Raw genomic sequence first — 18,020 nt, 5'->3', positions numbered from 1 at the left:
CCGGGACGCGGGGGGATGGAGTGGCTGAGTGTTATACCAATGCAGTAGAGGTTTGGGGGAGTTTCAAAGGGGGTTCAGGGGGGATGAATTGGGTGAATGGAGGGTGGAAGAGAGGGGGGGGGATAAGGGGGCTGGGGGGATGGAGTTGGTGAGAAGAGGATAAGGGGGGATGAGGTGGGTTGTGGGGGGGGGGGGATGATAAGTGGAGTTGAGGGGGTGTGGATGGAGTGGGTGTGGGGCTCTTAAAAAAAACCTGAAACTAATTTAAGTTAATGCAGCACAGGTTTGGGGTTTGGGGGAGTTTTAAGGGGGAAATGGAGTGCGTGAGTGGGGCTCTGAAGAAAAATCCTAAACATAATTTCAGTTAATGCAGGAAAGGTTTGGGGGAGTTTTAAGGGGGGGGGGGTTGAGGTGGGAATGGAGTGCGTGAGTGATGGGATGGGGTGGCTCAGTAAGGGGAGGGTGTTAGACCAATGCAGTCGAGGTTTGGGGGAGTTTTAAAGGGGGTTCAAGGGGGATGAACTGGGCGAATGGGGGATGGAGGAGAGGGGATAAGGGGGCTGAGGGGAGGATGAGGGGGGTTGCGGGGGGATGATAAGTGGGGTTGAGGGAGTGTGGATGGAGTGGGTGAGTGGGGCTCTTAAAAAAGCCTGAAGCCAATTTAAATTAATGCAGCACAGGTTTGGGGGAGTTAAGGGGGATTGAGGGGGGAATGGAGTGCGTGAGCGGGGCTCTGAAAAAAATTCTAAACACAATTTCAGTTAATGCCGGTGAGGTTTGGGGGAGTTTTAAGGTGGGGGGGGGGGGGGTTGAGGTGGGAATGGAGTGCCTGAATGAGGGGGGGTTGAGGTGGGAATGGCGTGCATGAGTGAGGGGGGGTTGAGGTGGGAATGGAGTGGCTGAGTAAGGGGAGGGTGTTAGACCAATGCAGTGGAGGTTTGGGGGAGTTTTAAAGGGGGTTCAGGGGGGATGAATTGGGTGAATGGTGGGGGTGGGGGGGATGAGGGGGGTGGAGTGGGTGAGGGGAGGATAAGGGGGGTTGAGGTGGGTTGTGGCGGGGGATGATAAGTGGGGTTGAGGGGGTGTGGATGGAGTGGGTCTCTTACAAAAACCTGAAACCAATTTAAGTTAATGCAGCACAGGTTTGGGGGAGTTTTAAGGGGGATTGAGGGGGGATTGAGGGGGGAATGGAGTGCTTGAGTGGGGCTCTGAAAAAAATCCCAAACACAATTTCAGTTAATGCAGGAGAGGTTTGGGGGAGTTTTAACGAGGGGTTGAGGTGGGAATGGAGTGCGCTCCCCCCCCCTCACCCAGTCCATCCTCCCTCCTCCCCCCCCCTCTCACCCAGTCCATCCCCCCTCAGCACTGCCGTCAGTCGAGCGGGTGCCCCCCTCTCGGAGCGGGAGAGGCGACGACACCTCCCGGTGGTCAGTGCGGCCTGATCTGAGGAATGGCAGGTGTGAAGCATGCCGGGATGCACGGCGGTGCTCCGGGCGGGTGGGGGGGGGGTGGCGCATCAGTTAAAGGTCCGGGGGGGGGGGGCGCATCAGTTAAACGTTTGGGGGAGGGCGCATCAGTTAAAGGTCCGGTGGGGGGGCGCATCAGTTAAACGTTCGGGGGAGGGCGCATCAGTTAAGGGTCCGGTGGGGGGGGGGGGAGCGAGCTGATCTGTTGAAGACGTGCGGATCGCATTGCATTGTGACGTCACACGCTGAACACCGGCGGGGGTGGGGGGGTGGGGGGTGCGAGCTGATCTCTCATAGGCGCATGGGTCCCATTGTGACGTCACACGCTGAAGCCCTTCAAGAAATGGGTTAGAAATGAACATTTGAAACTTTAAAATCTCTCTAGCTTTAAAAATATAGCTTCAATTTGAATGAGAGTAGTTTTATTATATGGCCAGGATAATGGTGAATACGGTGGTGCAAAAAATAGTGGCGCTATGGTGTACCGTTTTGGCTGTGAGAGTGACAAAGGTTAAGCTGCACACATACACACATACACACATAAACACGGACACAGAGGTTTAGTAATATATAGATTTAACCAATTAAACAATATCAAATAGATTACCCAAATGGTATTGGATTAATTTACCCATTAAGATTAGTTTTGTTATGGAAGGCAACACATTCTAAAATAATCTAAAATTATTGTATCCATATGAAACTCATAATAGATCTTCTCTGTGCTTAAATTGGATGTAAAATCTTGTAACAAGATGGCATAATGACTTAGAACACAAGAACAATAGAACCCAGAATGAGATGTAGCCAGAAGGCCAATGAGTTTATGCTGTCATTCAGTAAAAGCCTGCTGAACAGCTCTATTTTTACACCACATGGCTCATTTAGTGCTCAAAATTTATCAACCTCAGGCTTGAATATTCTTTGTGATTGAGCATCCACCATCCTCCAAGAAGAGAATTTGAGAGATTCACATTTTGAGCAAGGGCATTTCTCTTTATCACATTTCTAAATAGAGTTATCACATCAGCACAGAAACAAGCCCATGGCCCCAATTGCCCACGCTGACTAAGTTGCCTACCTGTGTTAGTGCCGTTTGTCTGTGTTTGGCCCATCTCCCCAAAGCCTTTTGTATCCTTGTAGCTGTCCAAGCATCCTTTAAATGTTGTAATTGTACCATGCTTGCCACTTTCTCTGGCAGCTCATTCCACATACCACCACTCTTTACCATGAAATATTGCCTTTAGAGTCATCACCTTTCCAGCTGAGTGAAGTAGTTTCTCAGGACCGATTCTGTCAAGCCTTCTCTATTTTATACATTTGGGTGAGATCACTCTTCAGCCTTAGAAAAGGCAAATTCTACATGACTTCTCTCCACTGAGCACCCCAGAAATCAACAGGTAAACCCTTTTCCATCTCATCTGAAGCAAATGGATTTACTGGGGAATTCCAGGACATTGGTTAGGGTGTATTAGAAAGGTGCAGATGCAGTTGACCACTGTGCACTTTGGCCAATGGCTCATTACCTTAAACTAAAGTTGTGAATGAGACCCAAGGCATTACCAGCTGGTTAAGTGACACATTTTCACAAGCAAAGATAAACCAACCAGTTAAGAGGTTGCAATAAGGATGGGGTGGGGGGAGGAAGAGAATGAAAGCAGGGATCATTGGTCAAAAGATATAAGCTGTAGTCAATATAATGTAAAAATATACTTAGATCTAAAGAATCAAAATGCTTTTGAGAATCAATGAAAGTCAATTAAACAGCTTACCTCTGATTGTATTGACCTTACTTGACGAGATCTGTTGTGTGCATTTGTAACAACCAATATAACAGGGCTCAATTGATAATATGTTGAATCTTCAGATTTAACTGTTGGGTGATATTAAAAGGAACTCATTTGATTCCCCCTATTATCAAGGTGAACCATCATGAGTTTCAGAATTATAGGTTTATTACGGTGCATTCTAGAAGCTAAGAGTGCACCTGGACTTTGTTTAGAAGAAAAGTATAGAGATGAGGTGACAAGATGACCAGCAATCAAATGATTTAATCATTTGATGCTGATGAGATATTAGTTGTGTCTTCACCATAGCTGCTCTCATTAACAAACTGTGAAGGAAGACGTAATCAACTCTGTGTTACTCCAGTCACGTTTCTGGCCTTTTTGATTCTCTAGCTAGTTTCACAAATATTTATACCATAAGAAAATACCCCACTGTGCATAAAGCCTCTTCAATATGTGCATAAAAAACTGTGCTAGAGTAACTAATGGATACAGGCAGATCATTAGAGACATTCTTCTTCCATGTAAATGTTGTAATTCTATCTAAGTAATGGATATTAAAGGCATAGAAATTATTAGCACTAGACAATACATGTTGCAGTATAGGAGACAATTCATGTAACCTGTCATGCTTGTGGGTAGGCCTTGGTTAATATATAGGTGAGATTTCCTGTAATTGTATGATCAATTAGGTCTTATCAAAAAATATTAACATTGGGATTTGGGTTTGAGAATGAGATCGTATGCTGTAATGGTATGGCCTGTCTTTTCGGGCAATGAAACATTTACAATTCAGGTACACTTTGGCAGCAGATTTCAGCAGCTCTGCGCTGTTGTGTGGGTCCTGTGAGCACCAGTCAGTTTCCTGGATGAATCAGATACATGCTTGAGGATTTATCGAACTAGTCCCATTGGCTGCAACTTAGAAACAGTGGCTACAAATTCTCTCATTCCCAGAGTGAACTCCACTGAAATTTTCCCATCTTGCTAACATCATTTGGCGGAACTTAAGTTTGACTCCACTGCTCTTTGCCATGTCACCTAATTTTAGGCAAGAAGGTAGTTTCAGTTTAGTTTACTGTCCCGGGTACCAAGGTAAGTGAAAAGCTTTTGTTGCCTGCAAACCAGTCAGTATAAAGACAATGCATGATTACACTCAAGCCATTTAAAGGAATAACATTTAGAGCAAGGTAAAGCCAGTAAAGTCCAATCAATGATAGTCCAAGGGCCACCAATGAGGTAGATAGTAGTTCAAGACTGCTTTCTGGTTGTGGTAGCATGATTTAGTTGCCTGATAGCTGGGAAGAAACTGTTCCTGAATCTGGAAGTGTGCATTTTCACACCTATACATTTTGCCCGATAGTAGAAGGGAGAAGAGGGAGAGGCCAGGGTGCGACTCATCCTTGAATATGCTGCTGGCAATGGAAGTACCTAAGTTGAAAGATATAAATCTTGGGCTTACTATATATAATCATGCATTGGCTGATGTACCATATGTGTGTGCACATGTGGGGCATGATGTTTGAATGGGAGGAAATGAGCACGAGGTAGTGATTTAATGGCTACAATTAAATAATCCTGTACTTCTGCACTTACTGTTGAAACTTGCTCATGATTACAGACAGAAATTGCCAATCTATTGAACTGTAACCTGCCTTTTGAAACTCAGCATTTGGTTGCCAGGGGATATTGTATCAGTTGTCAGTGTTGAATCTTTTAATGAGACGTTTATATAAAAAAATTAATACAGCAATGAATGAGATTTGATAGCAGTGTTGATATGATCATCCTGCTGTTGTTGTCCTCTTTGACTTTTGAGAAAAGGATGATTTGATAAATCAATTTATATGCTCACTCTTATTTTTAAATCCCTCAATGGCCTTGCCCTTCAGTAACTCGGTAAGCTTTTCCAACCTTAAAAATATTTTCACTCCTTACTCTGTCTTCTTGTTCCTCCCCAATTGTAACTGAGCTCACATGGATGGCTTTCAATGTTCCAGTGGGTTTTCACATGAATAACATGGTGGCTTCCACTCCCTGAATGTCCAGCTGGTCATGGAGCACAAAAAATTAGGTCAATGAATGTCATGTTTTCTGACTTCTTATCCTTTTTGAATCCACATTGCCTCATGTTCGCAGTGGCCAGTGCCACTCTGTGGAATGGATTCTGGGTTTTAGGACTGCTTTCTACTGCTATGCTTTCTCACCGCTGTTTGCAATCCAACTATACCAGCTGAGTATTGACACATATCAACAGCCACACAAGTACCAGAACTGGAGTGGGAAATCTCATTGGTATCCTGAAGACGATGTTTCCGCTGCCTTCATCAGTCTGGGTGTGCACTGCAGCAGATGCTCTACAGGAATGGAGAATTCCTTGCACTACCTAGCAATAGAGGTTATGTAGCCTGGATAACACTGCTATTAAGTGCTAGATGAACAGCAGGAAGTGACCTCATTCCTCGGGTCCAGAAGGCAGATACAAAATGTCAGGAAGAGCAAGAGGAGTAGAAGGACATAGGTGAGGGCATTGCCTGAGAAGCTGTGATGGCGGGTGAGTTGCTGTTGCTTTGATGGGGAACATCAAGATCCTGAACCTACATAGCGGGCAAATTCTCAGGGGATCAGATAGACAATGCTCCAACAATTTGTTAGTGCTCAGAACCTCATTTCCAGCATTTCAGTCTCCAAACCAGAGAATAACAGCTGACAGACCCCACATTATAGATGCCTGGGCCCTCCCCTCTTCACTCATACTCCTCTATGCAACCTGCTCAGAATAGGGGAAAGCGAGGACCATTCTCAGAATAGGGGAAAGCGAGGAGGAGATAAGACTTTGCCTTCCATCACAGTGAGGGTATGCCTAGAGCAATCACTGTGATGGCTGTTTTGTGTAAAAAATTGTATCTGTGTGTCTTGTGTTCTTTAATGTCTACTGCCGGACCCTGACGTGAGAGGACGCTGGCGTTGATTATTCGCCGCTTTTCCGTCAGGATAGTTTGTCTGTTTGTCTGTTTGTTTCTATGTTAATTGTATTTGTAAAGCGCTTTGTGCATGTGTTAAGGCGCTATATAAAATAAATATATTATTATTATTATTATTATTCTGCATGTCATACAAAGACAAATCAAGGAAGTTGCGCATAAAAGCTGTATCCAAGACACCTGAATGACGATGCAGCAACAGACATGGTAGTTAAGATGGTTAGTGTCGACCTATACAAAAGGGATATAGTAATCACTCTGTTACTAATTATACCTGGTAGGATTCTTTTAAAAAGAGACTACAGATACTAGAATCATGAAAAGGGGCATCTGGTTTCAACAGAAATGAGCCACATATAAAATGGAAGCAAAGTACCTCATATTCCATTTGCGTAGCCTACTACCCAATAGTATTCACGTTGAAATCTCTCATTTCAACTGATACTCCAATTCACCCCCCCTCCCCCTTATTCTTCTGAACTTAAGAGAGCCCTTCTTATCGTGGTGACCCCTCTCCTATTTCTTTATTATTTTGGCTGTAATGAAGGACATTGAATAATCTTTTTATTAGTGTACATTTGAAGGTTTAGAACGGTGGCGAGAGTGGAGTGGATTAGAAGTAGATTAGAAGAGGTGCGGGAGGGGGTGGATCATGTGAACAGTGTGGATGTAGTAGCAATCTGTGAGATTAACAGTTTGGATTTGTACCTCACGATGAATACATCAGCATAAGACGGCAATGTGACTAGATTCTTGCTGCTTACATTGGCATATCGTATCCCATCATGAAATGTGTTCTGACACAGCTTCATTGTGCAGGGATTCTCACTCTTGGAAGAGTCACCTCTTGGTAGGTACTTCTCATGGCACCATGATTTCCCACATGAAGTGAACTCATTGACCCTTCAATACTCCTTTCGGAAAATTGTAGAGCACTCTCCCTCTCCTCTGGAATCTCTTTCTCCTCCCTGTTAGCCACCATGTATTAGTTGGCATATGACATGAACCTTCAGTGACTGACACCCCTCTATGTTTGTAAAGTAAAGTGATATCAGCTGTGCCGGATTTAAGCTGGTCTCATTCTCAACCATGCATATCAGGTTAGTATTTGAGTAGAATGTATTTCACAGAAATGCGAGGGAATGCTCTAGAATGTGCTCAGAGTATAGAACTTGCATTCTAAAAGGGCGGTAGAGGCAGAAAGCTTCATGCCATTGAAACTGATCAGATATGCACTTAAGGAGTCATGTCCTGCAAGGCTCTGGACCAAGTCTTGAGTTTAGGCTGGAGTGTTATTTCTTGACCTATAAACTCTGTTAGAGGAGGAGATTACCAAGTGGATCGCTGAAGAGATTCAAAGATATGCTTGAAGTGCACTTGAAGAAATGCAACATCTCCACTGACTCCTGAGAACCACTGGCCATGACACCACCAACCCGAGTCCCACACCCCCCCCCCCCCACTCCCCCCCTCCCCCCCATCCCACCCCAAGGTGTAGAGGTTCATTCAGGATGGGATTGAGAACCTCAAGTCCATGCATTGGAGGCACAGAGAGACTACATCAAGGGCAGAAGGATTGCACAAACTGCAAACCCACCCACCCCCATCAATCTGCATACTCACCAACCCCGTCAGCTGCCACTAACCCTGACTGTCGAAGTCTGTGATTCCCACTTAGATTTCTGCTGTCACCTGACTGGAATGGAGGCAGGTGCCCATCAATCATGGGAGACAGAGCAAGAAGAAGAAGAAAACATACCAATGTGCTGTAGACTTGCATTTTACCATTTTTTGCAATTTTTCTTTCAGGGAGCCTCATTTGTTGTCAGCACTAATTGCAACTAAGTGCAGTGGTGGTCCAAAAACTAATGCAGTCTACTTTAAAAGTATGAGTGTGTAAAGAATTACATCTTGAATATATTGATAAGGTTGTACAATTTTGGAAATGATAGGATTATCTAATATAAACTTATGGGGAAAATTGTTTAAACAAAATGAGCAGAAATTTGCAAACATTATAAACCTCTTCTCAAAAAGTGCTCTGCTCTATTCAACAAAAATTGAGAGAGATGTGTTCAGTTAAAAGTTTTATAATGCAAGATTCTATGTAGAGTAATAAACAACATGGGTATTGATGTCACCCAGGTGGATTTTCTGAACTAAACAAAGACACTAATCCAATTATTGTGTATCTGAATTTCACATTTCCAGCAACAATCCAGAAACGACTGAAGAAAGAGAAAAAGGCAAAGAGGAAATTACAGGAAGCACTGGAATTTGAGTCAAAGCGACGAGAGCAAGTGGAACAAGCTTTACAACAGGCCACATCCACAGAAAGTCTCAGAGTGCTTAATGGTACGGTCATCATTACTTTCTAGTTAACGTTGCTCTTGGATGTGGAAATGCAGGAAATGTGCAGCAGACCCAACAGAAATTGTGCAGAAAGATGAAAGGCAAAATAACTAATCCAGTTTACAGTCTGAACTGATGAAGAATTGATTTAAAACATCATTACAGATGTACCACGGGAGGATAAAAAGAAAGTTCATGTGAATATACTGGTTAATGCACCGATTAAAGTGAGCTTCTTATATGAGGTAGCACGAATGTGAACATACTCTTTATAGAAAAGAACTGAATGTCTTACTCCAAACCCTGCTCATATCAATGGGAATTTACCAAAAGCCAAAGAAACACTTTTCTCTAACCCTATCCATCATGTAGAAACTTGGGTGGCTACCACAAATGCAAATCACTCTTTGAAAGGTGAATCAATTTCTTCCTTTTGCATTGTAGAGGTTTTTATTTCCCTTTGTGGTAATGCAAATAGAGGACAGATCAAGCTCAGATAACAGAATGTAACTATTAATATACTAGCCATGTGGAGTTGTTTATTTGGCAAATTAGGTTTAACGTTTAACTGAACCATGACACTGTGCTTTCTGAAGTTCATTAGTTAATATAAATTCAAGGTCATTGATTTTCTGTTGCTGTGGGGGAAATGGGGAGAGCTCTTTGCATAGCCTTGCATAAGGGGTTGTATCATGATTGATTATTCAGTTATGGATGGTAGATTTGTACAAACAGTAGACACAAGGCAGTATATTATGCTGATTTGTTCCCCTGATTATTTTGTCAGCTGCAAATAAACATAGAATTTTTTTAAATTAAATATTATAGCTCAAAAATCCAGAAAGTGCAGATTATACAAAGGGTTGATGAACAACATTGGTGAAGGTTATGCGCATGGAAACTAATCATCAGTCTTTGAGGCTTCCTTAAACAAAAAATATGTTAGTATTGCTCTGGTTTAAGTGCTGACCAAGATTCTAAAAGTTCAATTTTGGGTTTAATCACGGCCAAAATATTTCGTTCACTCAATGGATTAAATTCATTCTCCAGGATTGAATGTCGGAACATGTTCCAGCCCCACCATCCAAGTGTGGTCATCCCGGCAACTACACAGTGTGAAGATAACAAATGAATTAAATGATTTTTGCACTTGGCTTGGACTCATTTCCAAATTGTGTTATAGCTTTTCATTATGCATAATGAACACATTTTAATTATAGTCACACACATTCTGATGTGTGTAAAAATTAGCCACGGAACATTATGCACATTGTGGATTTGATGGGATCGGAGGTTAATAGAGTTACTGAACTGTTGGAACTAAACCCTTTTGCTCATTAGTGATCACATGGTAAAATGGCTTACAACTTAGTGCTCACTCGGTTTTGAGACGACTCATTGCATTACATCATATAGATAACTGTCTCTTTTTTAATAATGTCTAAAAGCTGATTGAAAGAAGACATCAACTGATTGAATTTTCCTGTTTTTAGATGCAGTAATTCCTGAGATGGAAGTTGAACACTGTGGGACTCAGCTTGACACAACACCAACAGTACAAGGTAGGCTGAGTCTTTATTCAAAATAAATGAAATTCCGGGCATCAGGTAGGATTCAGGTGAGAGATGTGCAACAGGGACTGAATAATTGTTAGCATTTTGACTATACATCACAATATAATTTCAGATTTCTGCTTTTCTGTTTGATTATGATACAAATTGAGGGAGGAGTTTTGAGTTAGCCTCCTGAACACATGCTCTCTTCCACATGGAAGGAAGGAACCTATCTAGCCATGGAGTGTTCCCACAGCAGGCACAATATTCAAAGGTACAACTACTGCCCAGAGTAATTATGCCTTCTCAGCATCAGTTTAACTTCAACAATCTTCAACAACTTCGCAAAACTCAGATGACGTGCACTCTGTGATAGGCAGAAAACCACCAGACTGGAATTTGGAAGCCAAATAATGTTTTGCTAACATTCCTGAATCAATAGGACAATATTATTTTGTGAGCATGTAATTTGCCATTTTTAGAAGAAAAAAATGCATGTGTTAACTTCCTCCTTTGACATTTAATAATTCACCAAAATATAAAAGTAAATTAAAGGTAAATTTAAAGTAAATTCATAGGAGACAGAAAACAGAAAACCCATTCTGCACAGATTCACACGGAAGTGTTTCACAGTCAATGTCCACAGTTCCCGAACAGATATTATTTGAAATCGACATATACAGAGTAAAAACGTTGAGTGAGGGAATTTTCTCTGTTTGCTTGTTTGCACTTTCCCACAGGAAAGATCTTTGTGCACATGTTGAACCCAGATTTGTGTCTCATTACAACTGATCTGTAATAAACACAAGCATTGATTGTGGGCTGCTTCTTCCTTTCCTCGATTTCCTTTGTTTGTTTGCTTGCTTCTCTTTTTTTTGTTGCTCGGCTCCTTTTCCACCCATAAATTTACTCTTAAAACTTAAAGGGAAACAACAAATGAAGAAAACAAACTAAGGGACCCTGGGTTTCCTCAATCACCCAGCACCATAACTAAAAAAAAGTTTAATTGCTGATGTTAAACCAAATAATGAACTTTGGGAGATATACAATAAATCTGCTTTAATGTTTTAATATTTCTGAATCTCTCACGTACGTTTTTTTTGGCAATGGTGTCTGATAATTCTGTATAATTGGCATCATTGGTAGAGATCCCTAGTAACAAATATTTAATTGCACAGCTTAAGTAAACTACTTGAAATGCAACTGTACTGAGACGCCGACTAACCTCTTCATTGACCCAATGTCTTTAAGTAAAAGCTCTCACCAGTCTATTGGAAAGTTTGTGGTTGAATTTTTATCTTTGTTTATTTATCATTCTGTGATAATATTTGTTGAATGGAATGTTATGGACTATCCAAAGGGTAATGAGGCACTTATAACTTTCATTGTCCTTACTGAGATAGAGATCCATTTATAAAGAATAAGCCTGGTTATATCTGCCCTCTGAACAATTAACTCTCAGGTGGAATGGACACACCTGAACTCACAGAAGTGTGGGATGATAGCTCATTCTTGATTCATTTTTGCTTCCTTGAGTTCCTGGCAATTAGAGTCACAGGCATAGATTTACACTCACAGAAACAGACCCTTCGGCTCACGTTATCCAAGTTGTCTGCCTACTAGTTCCAATGCCCATGTTTGACCCACATCCCTCTAAACCTTCCATTTATTTGTCTAAGTACCTTTTAACTATTGCAATTGTGTCTATTTGTGCTGCTTTTCTGCCAGCATTCCATATACCCACAGCCCTTTGTGTGAAAAATTTGCCACTCAGCTCACTTTTAAATCTTTCCCGTCTCACCTGAAGAACATTGCCTTCTTATTTTAAACTCCTCTATAAGGACTATGACCATTCACTCTATCTATGTCCCACTGTAAAGTGACTCCTCAGCCTACTATGCTCCAGGGAAACCAATCCTCACCCATCCAGTCTTTCTTTATAGCTCAAATACTGCAGTCCCAGAAACATCTTTGTGAATATTTCTGCATCTTTTCTGGCTTAATAGTGTACTTCTTGTAGCTGAGCAAACAGAACTGCATACAATACTCTGAGTGTGGTCTCACTAACTACTGGTACAGTTATAACATGACATCCCAATTCCGGTATTCAATGCCCTGACCAATGAAGGCATGAATGCCAAACCTTCTTCACCATCTTGTCTACCTGTGTCTCCATTTTCAGGGAACCATTTACCACTATCCCAAGGTCTCTTACAACACTCTGCAGAGCTCCTACCCTTGTTTGTCTTGAGTGCACCACCTCTCCCCTTGTCCAAGATAAGTTCCACCGGTCATTCTTTGGTCCACTTCCCCAGTTAATCTAGATTCTGTTGTAATCTTTGATAACCTTCTTCGCTGTCCACAATTCCACCAATTTTGGTGTTATCCACAAACTTACAAACCATGTTAACAATTGCCAACTCAATCTAGGCACACTCCTTCATGACTATTTAGAGAAAGGTAAAGTCGTACAACAAAGCAATAGCCCTTTGGACCAACTCGTCAACGCCGCCCAAGATGCCCCATCTAAGCTCGTCCTATTGAAGGAGCCAAAGTGCTGGAGTAACTCAACGGGTCAGACAGCATCTCTGCAGAACATGAATAGGTGATGTTTTGGGTCAGGACCCTTCTTCAGGCTTAACAATTCCATGCTCTCCAGATATGCTGCCTGATCCACTGAGTTACTCCAACACTGTCTCCTTTTGTGCAAACCAGCATCTGCAGTTCCTTTAGAATGCAGTTTAGGCTAGTTCCATGTTTGGCCCACATCCCTCCAAACCCTTCCTATTCATGTACATGAATGCCAATGCCATTTAGATGCTGTTGTAGTGCCTGGCTCAACCATTTCCTCTACTTCCTCTGGCAGATCAGTCCACGTATCCACCATCTATGTGAAACAGTTGCCCTTCAGGTTGTTTGGCCTTTCTTCCTTCATAACTTTTTGCTAATTAAGCTCTTGGCAGAAACAAATTTTCCAATCAATTCTCACTGAGTTCCAGCAACCTGACAGTCGAATGTCCTAAACCTCAGACAAAACAGAGGTAGATTTACAGCACAAAAGCAATTACTTGACTTTGTTTGAAATACCACTTCTTTGCCACAATCTTTCATATTAAAGTCACATCCTGGTAATTGAGGTAAATTCTATAAGTTACATTGTGATTACCCATGTATGATTTTGTTCTAACACATGATAGGCAAGTGTTCATCATAAAACCTATAAGACTCAGGCATTATTGTAGACAGACATGACCCGTGGACTAGGTATGAAATTGCATCCAGAACTGAATGCTATTGCACCTAGCTGATTTATAGACCACGCTGAGGCTGTGAGCATTGGTGTGGTGGCACTTTGTGCACACGTAAAGGATGTGTTTTGATGTAAATTGTACAGGTACTGTCAAGAGCTCCTGGTACCTAAAATCCATCTAGCAAGGGTTAAAATCTATATGTGATATATTTGATGCATGTCCCCTTAGGGAAAAGGTGCAAGGTAGCATGTTCTTTCTTGTGTGTTGTGAAAGAACAAAATAGACTACAAATGATGATTCTATTTTTATATGTTGCTAGTTATTTGCAAAGATGCTACTGGCACCAAGGTCATTCACTTATTGGAAGGTGTATGGGAGCCCGATGTGCTCTACATTATTAAAAAAATATGTTAGACAGCCGAGAAACAGTATGTTTTCTTGTTCTCTCTACTTTTCTTGTAAAGTGTGTCCATTGGAAATGAGAACACAGGCTGTCACTTGCTTCTGATAAGTCTCAGGCAAATCTGAAGTTGTCAGGTTTGCTATTTCACTTGATAAGGAAGTTTAAAAAAGTTATTTTATTGCCAAGTTTCCATTTTGCGTTGGAAAATAAAGAAAATTCTCAGGCCCTGATCTAGCATTACACATCTTGGACTTCACTCCCTCTATGGGAAAAAATAACATTTACAGGAATCTGAGCAATGCAGGCAACTTTACCAGAGTTCAAGAGATGCAGCAATTTTTACAGTGTTCATCGGATGTAACTTTAATTACTTAAATGAACTTGTCACAGGCAGGATGAAGGAAACCATGGAGACAATCATCAAAAAAATCTCTCAACAATTAGCCACAAAATTGTAAGCATCCATTTTGCCATTTTTTCTTCTCTTTGCATTTGAGGTTCTCATAATTATTTATTCCTGCTAACAAATACACTTTTTGTTTAATTCTAAAAAAATGCTATCAGATAAACTTGCACGGTTATAGGGAGAGGCCAGCAGGGGGTAAACTGCACAGAATGTGGCAATAAGAGCTTATAAATATTTACATTTGGTATAAGAAAAGTGAGCAATACGGAAGGTTTCACCACCCATTCAGTTCTGGGACCTTTTCTAATTGCTGCTATAGAATCTGCAACATATAGGTACAGAACGTTCTAAAGCTGTGTGTTGCAAACTCCATTAACTTTTAATGGACATTAGATAGTAGACAAAATGTGGAGTACGAATACAAAAGTCTTATTTTGAACTCTGTATATCATTGTCTCCAAGTAGCTAACACTGCTTCAGAGGAATATTCAAAAAAGGGGAAAGAATATTATCATTTTTAGTCTTTACATCATCATTATATAAAGATAGCAGAATCTGACTGGGAAATACTGTGATTTAGTTGAATGGCTAATCTATACAACATAGAAGTACTTACAAGTATGTTAAACATGAGTGGAAGTGGTCATTGTTTGTAAGCAAGTCTTGGTCTGGATATTGAAATTCCCTGAATCGCAATAAAGCATTTGCACATTCACACTGTTCCTTTCAGATTCCCATAGCAACCCTGTTAGTGTCTATAGTGGGATATAGAGGGCATAACACTAGCAGAGATGAATTACATACAGGGCTCTTTCATGAGCGTGAAATGGCCTTTTGTCACTCATGAGCCAAGAGGTCTTTCCCAACAGTTAGCTTGCATTTCAAGGTCCATTTCAAATGCAGTCTAATTCTCTGAATGCAAAATGGAAGATTGAACAATACAGGCAAATTTGACCATTGTATGCAAAATCAAGTCTGGGACACTTTGGTTTAAGGCAACAGAATATGCAATTGGGTGGGGAGTTTTTAAATGCTGCGTTATCACAGTATATGTGCAACAGCAGTTGTTGTAGCAGTGCGATCTAAATGTTTAGTAACATGGTTGAGTCGGCATTTGGGTTTTTAACTTATTTTGAATACATTTGGGGAAACTGAGACCTTCAAATTACATTTTCATTTGCATCAAGTCATCTGAAAACACTATTTAGTACATACACAACCTGGGGCACTATTGTATTCAAATGGCTGGAGAAAATAAGATGGGACACTTATTAAATAACCTAATCATGATTTTTTTAATAAATCTGCAAACTTGTCTTTTTAAATCAATGCTTCATTATGCTTATGGTTCACAGCACCCTTCGTTTTCTGGAGCAGGAATGAAAGATTATGTGTATTTTACGTCCTCCCTCTAATTCTTGTGTAATTTATTCTGTACTTTCCACCTAGCTACGATGTAAATGATAAAAACAGTAAGAACAGAAGTACAAGCAAAAGTAGGCTACACTGCCCTTTAGCCTTGCTCTGCCATTCGAAAAGATTAAGGTAGTGCCTGTGCATAGTGTCTCATCACCATATTCCTGATTCAGCATTCAAAAATCTTTCAGTCTCAGCTTTGAATATTCTCAATGACTGGGTATCCACATCCCCACAATGTCAAAGACGTACACCCTCTGCATAAACATATTAATCTTCACCTCAACCCTAAATATACAACTCTATCTTCAGTTTAAACCAGCATCTGTTAGTGTAGTTCCTTCCTACACTCTTTATTCTGAGATTTTGTTCCCATGTTCCCTGTGAGACTATTTCTCACTACCAGAGTAGTTTGGGGATAAAAGCAAGTAATTGCAGGTAATATTACTTTCAGAGCCACTTTGTAGAAATCATGTACTATATTATTTCTATGTCTTTACCCCATGGACACACCTCCACACTTCCCTCTCTGTTAGCGCACAATCACAGAAGATCTAGGAGTGAGATGCAGACGTGAAAGAACGGACTGAAGTCTGGTGACATACAGTCATAACAGAACAGCAAATTGAAACTTACATTTGAAAGCACATAAAAAAATGTGCAGAGCTCACATCACCTTTCCACACCCACAGATGAGCACTGAAGAGAAGATGTAACCAGACAGCTACAAGCCCAAATTTAATCGTATTGGACAGGGAGAAGACATAAAGGCCATGAATGCCCTTGTGATTGCTTTCCCCTGCCTTCTGGGCTTTTCCTAGGGGGAGTAAAAATCAACCAGAGATTTTTCCTCTTCACAACATGCTAATTAGCACAATGCTCAATGATTGTATTAAATAGGTATTTTTTTTACTGCAATTTGATTCTTCAGTACTTGGATACGGCAACCATGGGAAACGGAGTCATTCAAGCATGTAATTTTCCACAAACAACTGCTGATCTAGACTCTGTCCTGGAGGCTAGTTCACAAACGCCAAAGTGCACCTCTGCAAATGGAGAAATAAGCAATAAAATACCAAAGGAGACCGAAAAATAAATAATCGTCCTGTTTCAGAAACAATAGCTAAAAAACTCTCGAAAACCTATTAAAGACCCTGAACTCTTTCACCATAATGAAGACCGCCAATTATGTAGCAGTATTCAAGTTTGTCAGATATCCACAATTTCAATGTATAAATCATCATTTCCATCATTACCAGTGAGCTGCGGGCCTATCCATTGATGATTAGGTTGAATTCTAAAATTAGATTGAATGCAACACTGTAAGCAGCATAAAGATATAATGCTTTATTTTCAAAAATCATTCATTGTTCTTTGAGTAGAATAATATGGCCAAAAAACAGAAAAAATATATTAAAAATTGGTGTGTTGGTGTGTCTCGTCTGTCAATTCTTAACGATATACAGTATTGCGAAATGTAACAAGAAGGCTGACAATTGAAATGGTGGAACAGGCCAATTTTCATTTGTGCTCTATATGTAAGCTAAATCATGTGTGTTTTTAATACTCACATTTATGATATATTTTAATATAAAAAGGAAAATTTGAAGCATACCATTCATTTTCTCGTTCATGCCAATGACCTTTTGGGGACTAAGGTGGCAGAAGACAAAGAGTGGCAATAAAGGGGGCTTTTTCTGGTTGGCTGCCAGTGACCAGTGGAGTTCCACAGGAGTCGATGCTGGGGCCACTACTCTTCACGTTGTATATTAATGATTTGCCAAAGTTTGCAAATAATGCGAAAATAGGTGGAGGGGCAGGTAGTGTAGAGAAAGCAGGGATTCTGCAGAAGGACTTGGACAGGTTGGGAGAGTGGGCAGAGAAGTGGCAGATGAAATATAGCATAGAAAAGTGTGGAGTAGTAGGAATAAAACTATTTTCTAAATGGTGTGAGAATCCAGAAATCGGAGGTGCAAAGGAACTTAGGAGTGCTGGTGCAGGATTCCCAAAAGGTTAATCTGCAAGTCGAATCAGTAGTAAAGAAATCAAACTCAATGCTAGCATTTATTTCAAAAGGGCTTGTCTACAAAAACAGGGATGTAATGTTGAGGCTCTATAAGGCGCTGGTAAGGCCACATTTGGAACATTGCGAGCAATTTTGGGCTCCATATCTGAGAAAGTAATATACTGGCTCTGGAGAGGGTCCAGAGAAGGTTTACAAGAATTATCCCAGGAATGAGTGTTAACCTATGATGGGCATTTGTCGGCACTGGGCCTGTGCGTGCTGGAGTTTAGAAGAATGAGGGGGGGGACCTCATTGAAACAGACAAAATAGTGAAAGGCTTGCATAGAGTGGATGTGGAGAGGATGTTTCCATTAGTGGGAGAGTCTAGGACTAGAGG

General features: G+C 41.0%; 1 protein-coding gene across 9 annotated transcripts in view; it reads left to right on the top strand.

Annotated features, from left to right (window-relative positions):
* Positions 1 to 18,020, top strand: part of dacha (dachshund a) — a 331,988-nt gene that overhangs the window by 289,729 nt on the left and 24,239 nt on the right. For all 9 annotated transcript variants that reach the window (XM_078412308.1, XM_078412305.1, XM_078412307.1 and 6 more), the window contains 2 exons: positions 8,449 to 8,592; positions 10,083 to 10,151. In XM_078412308.1, the coding sequence (XP_078268434.1) occupies positions 8,449 to 8,592; positions 10,083 to 10,151 (213 nt within the window). The remainder of the gene's footprint in view (positions 1 to 8,448; positions 8,593 to 10,082; positions 10,152 to 18,020) is intronic.

The sequence above is a fragment of the Rhinoraja longicauda genome, chromosome 15 (assembly GCF_053455715.1).
Source record: "Rhinoraja longicauda isolate Sanriku21f chromosome 15, sRhiLon1.1, whole genome shotgun sequence".
Classification (NCBI taxonomy): domain Eukaryota; kingdom Metazoa; phylum Chordata; class Chondrichthyes; order Rajiformes; family Arhynchobatidae; genus Rhinoraja; species Rhinoraja longicauda.
This window is presented reverse-complemented; position numbering and strand designations above follow the sequence as displayed.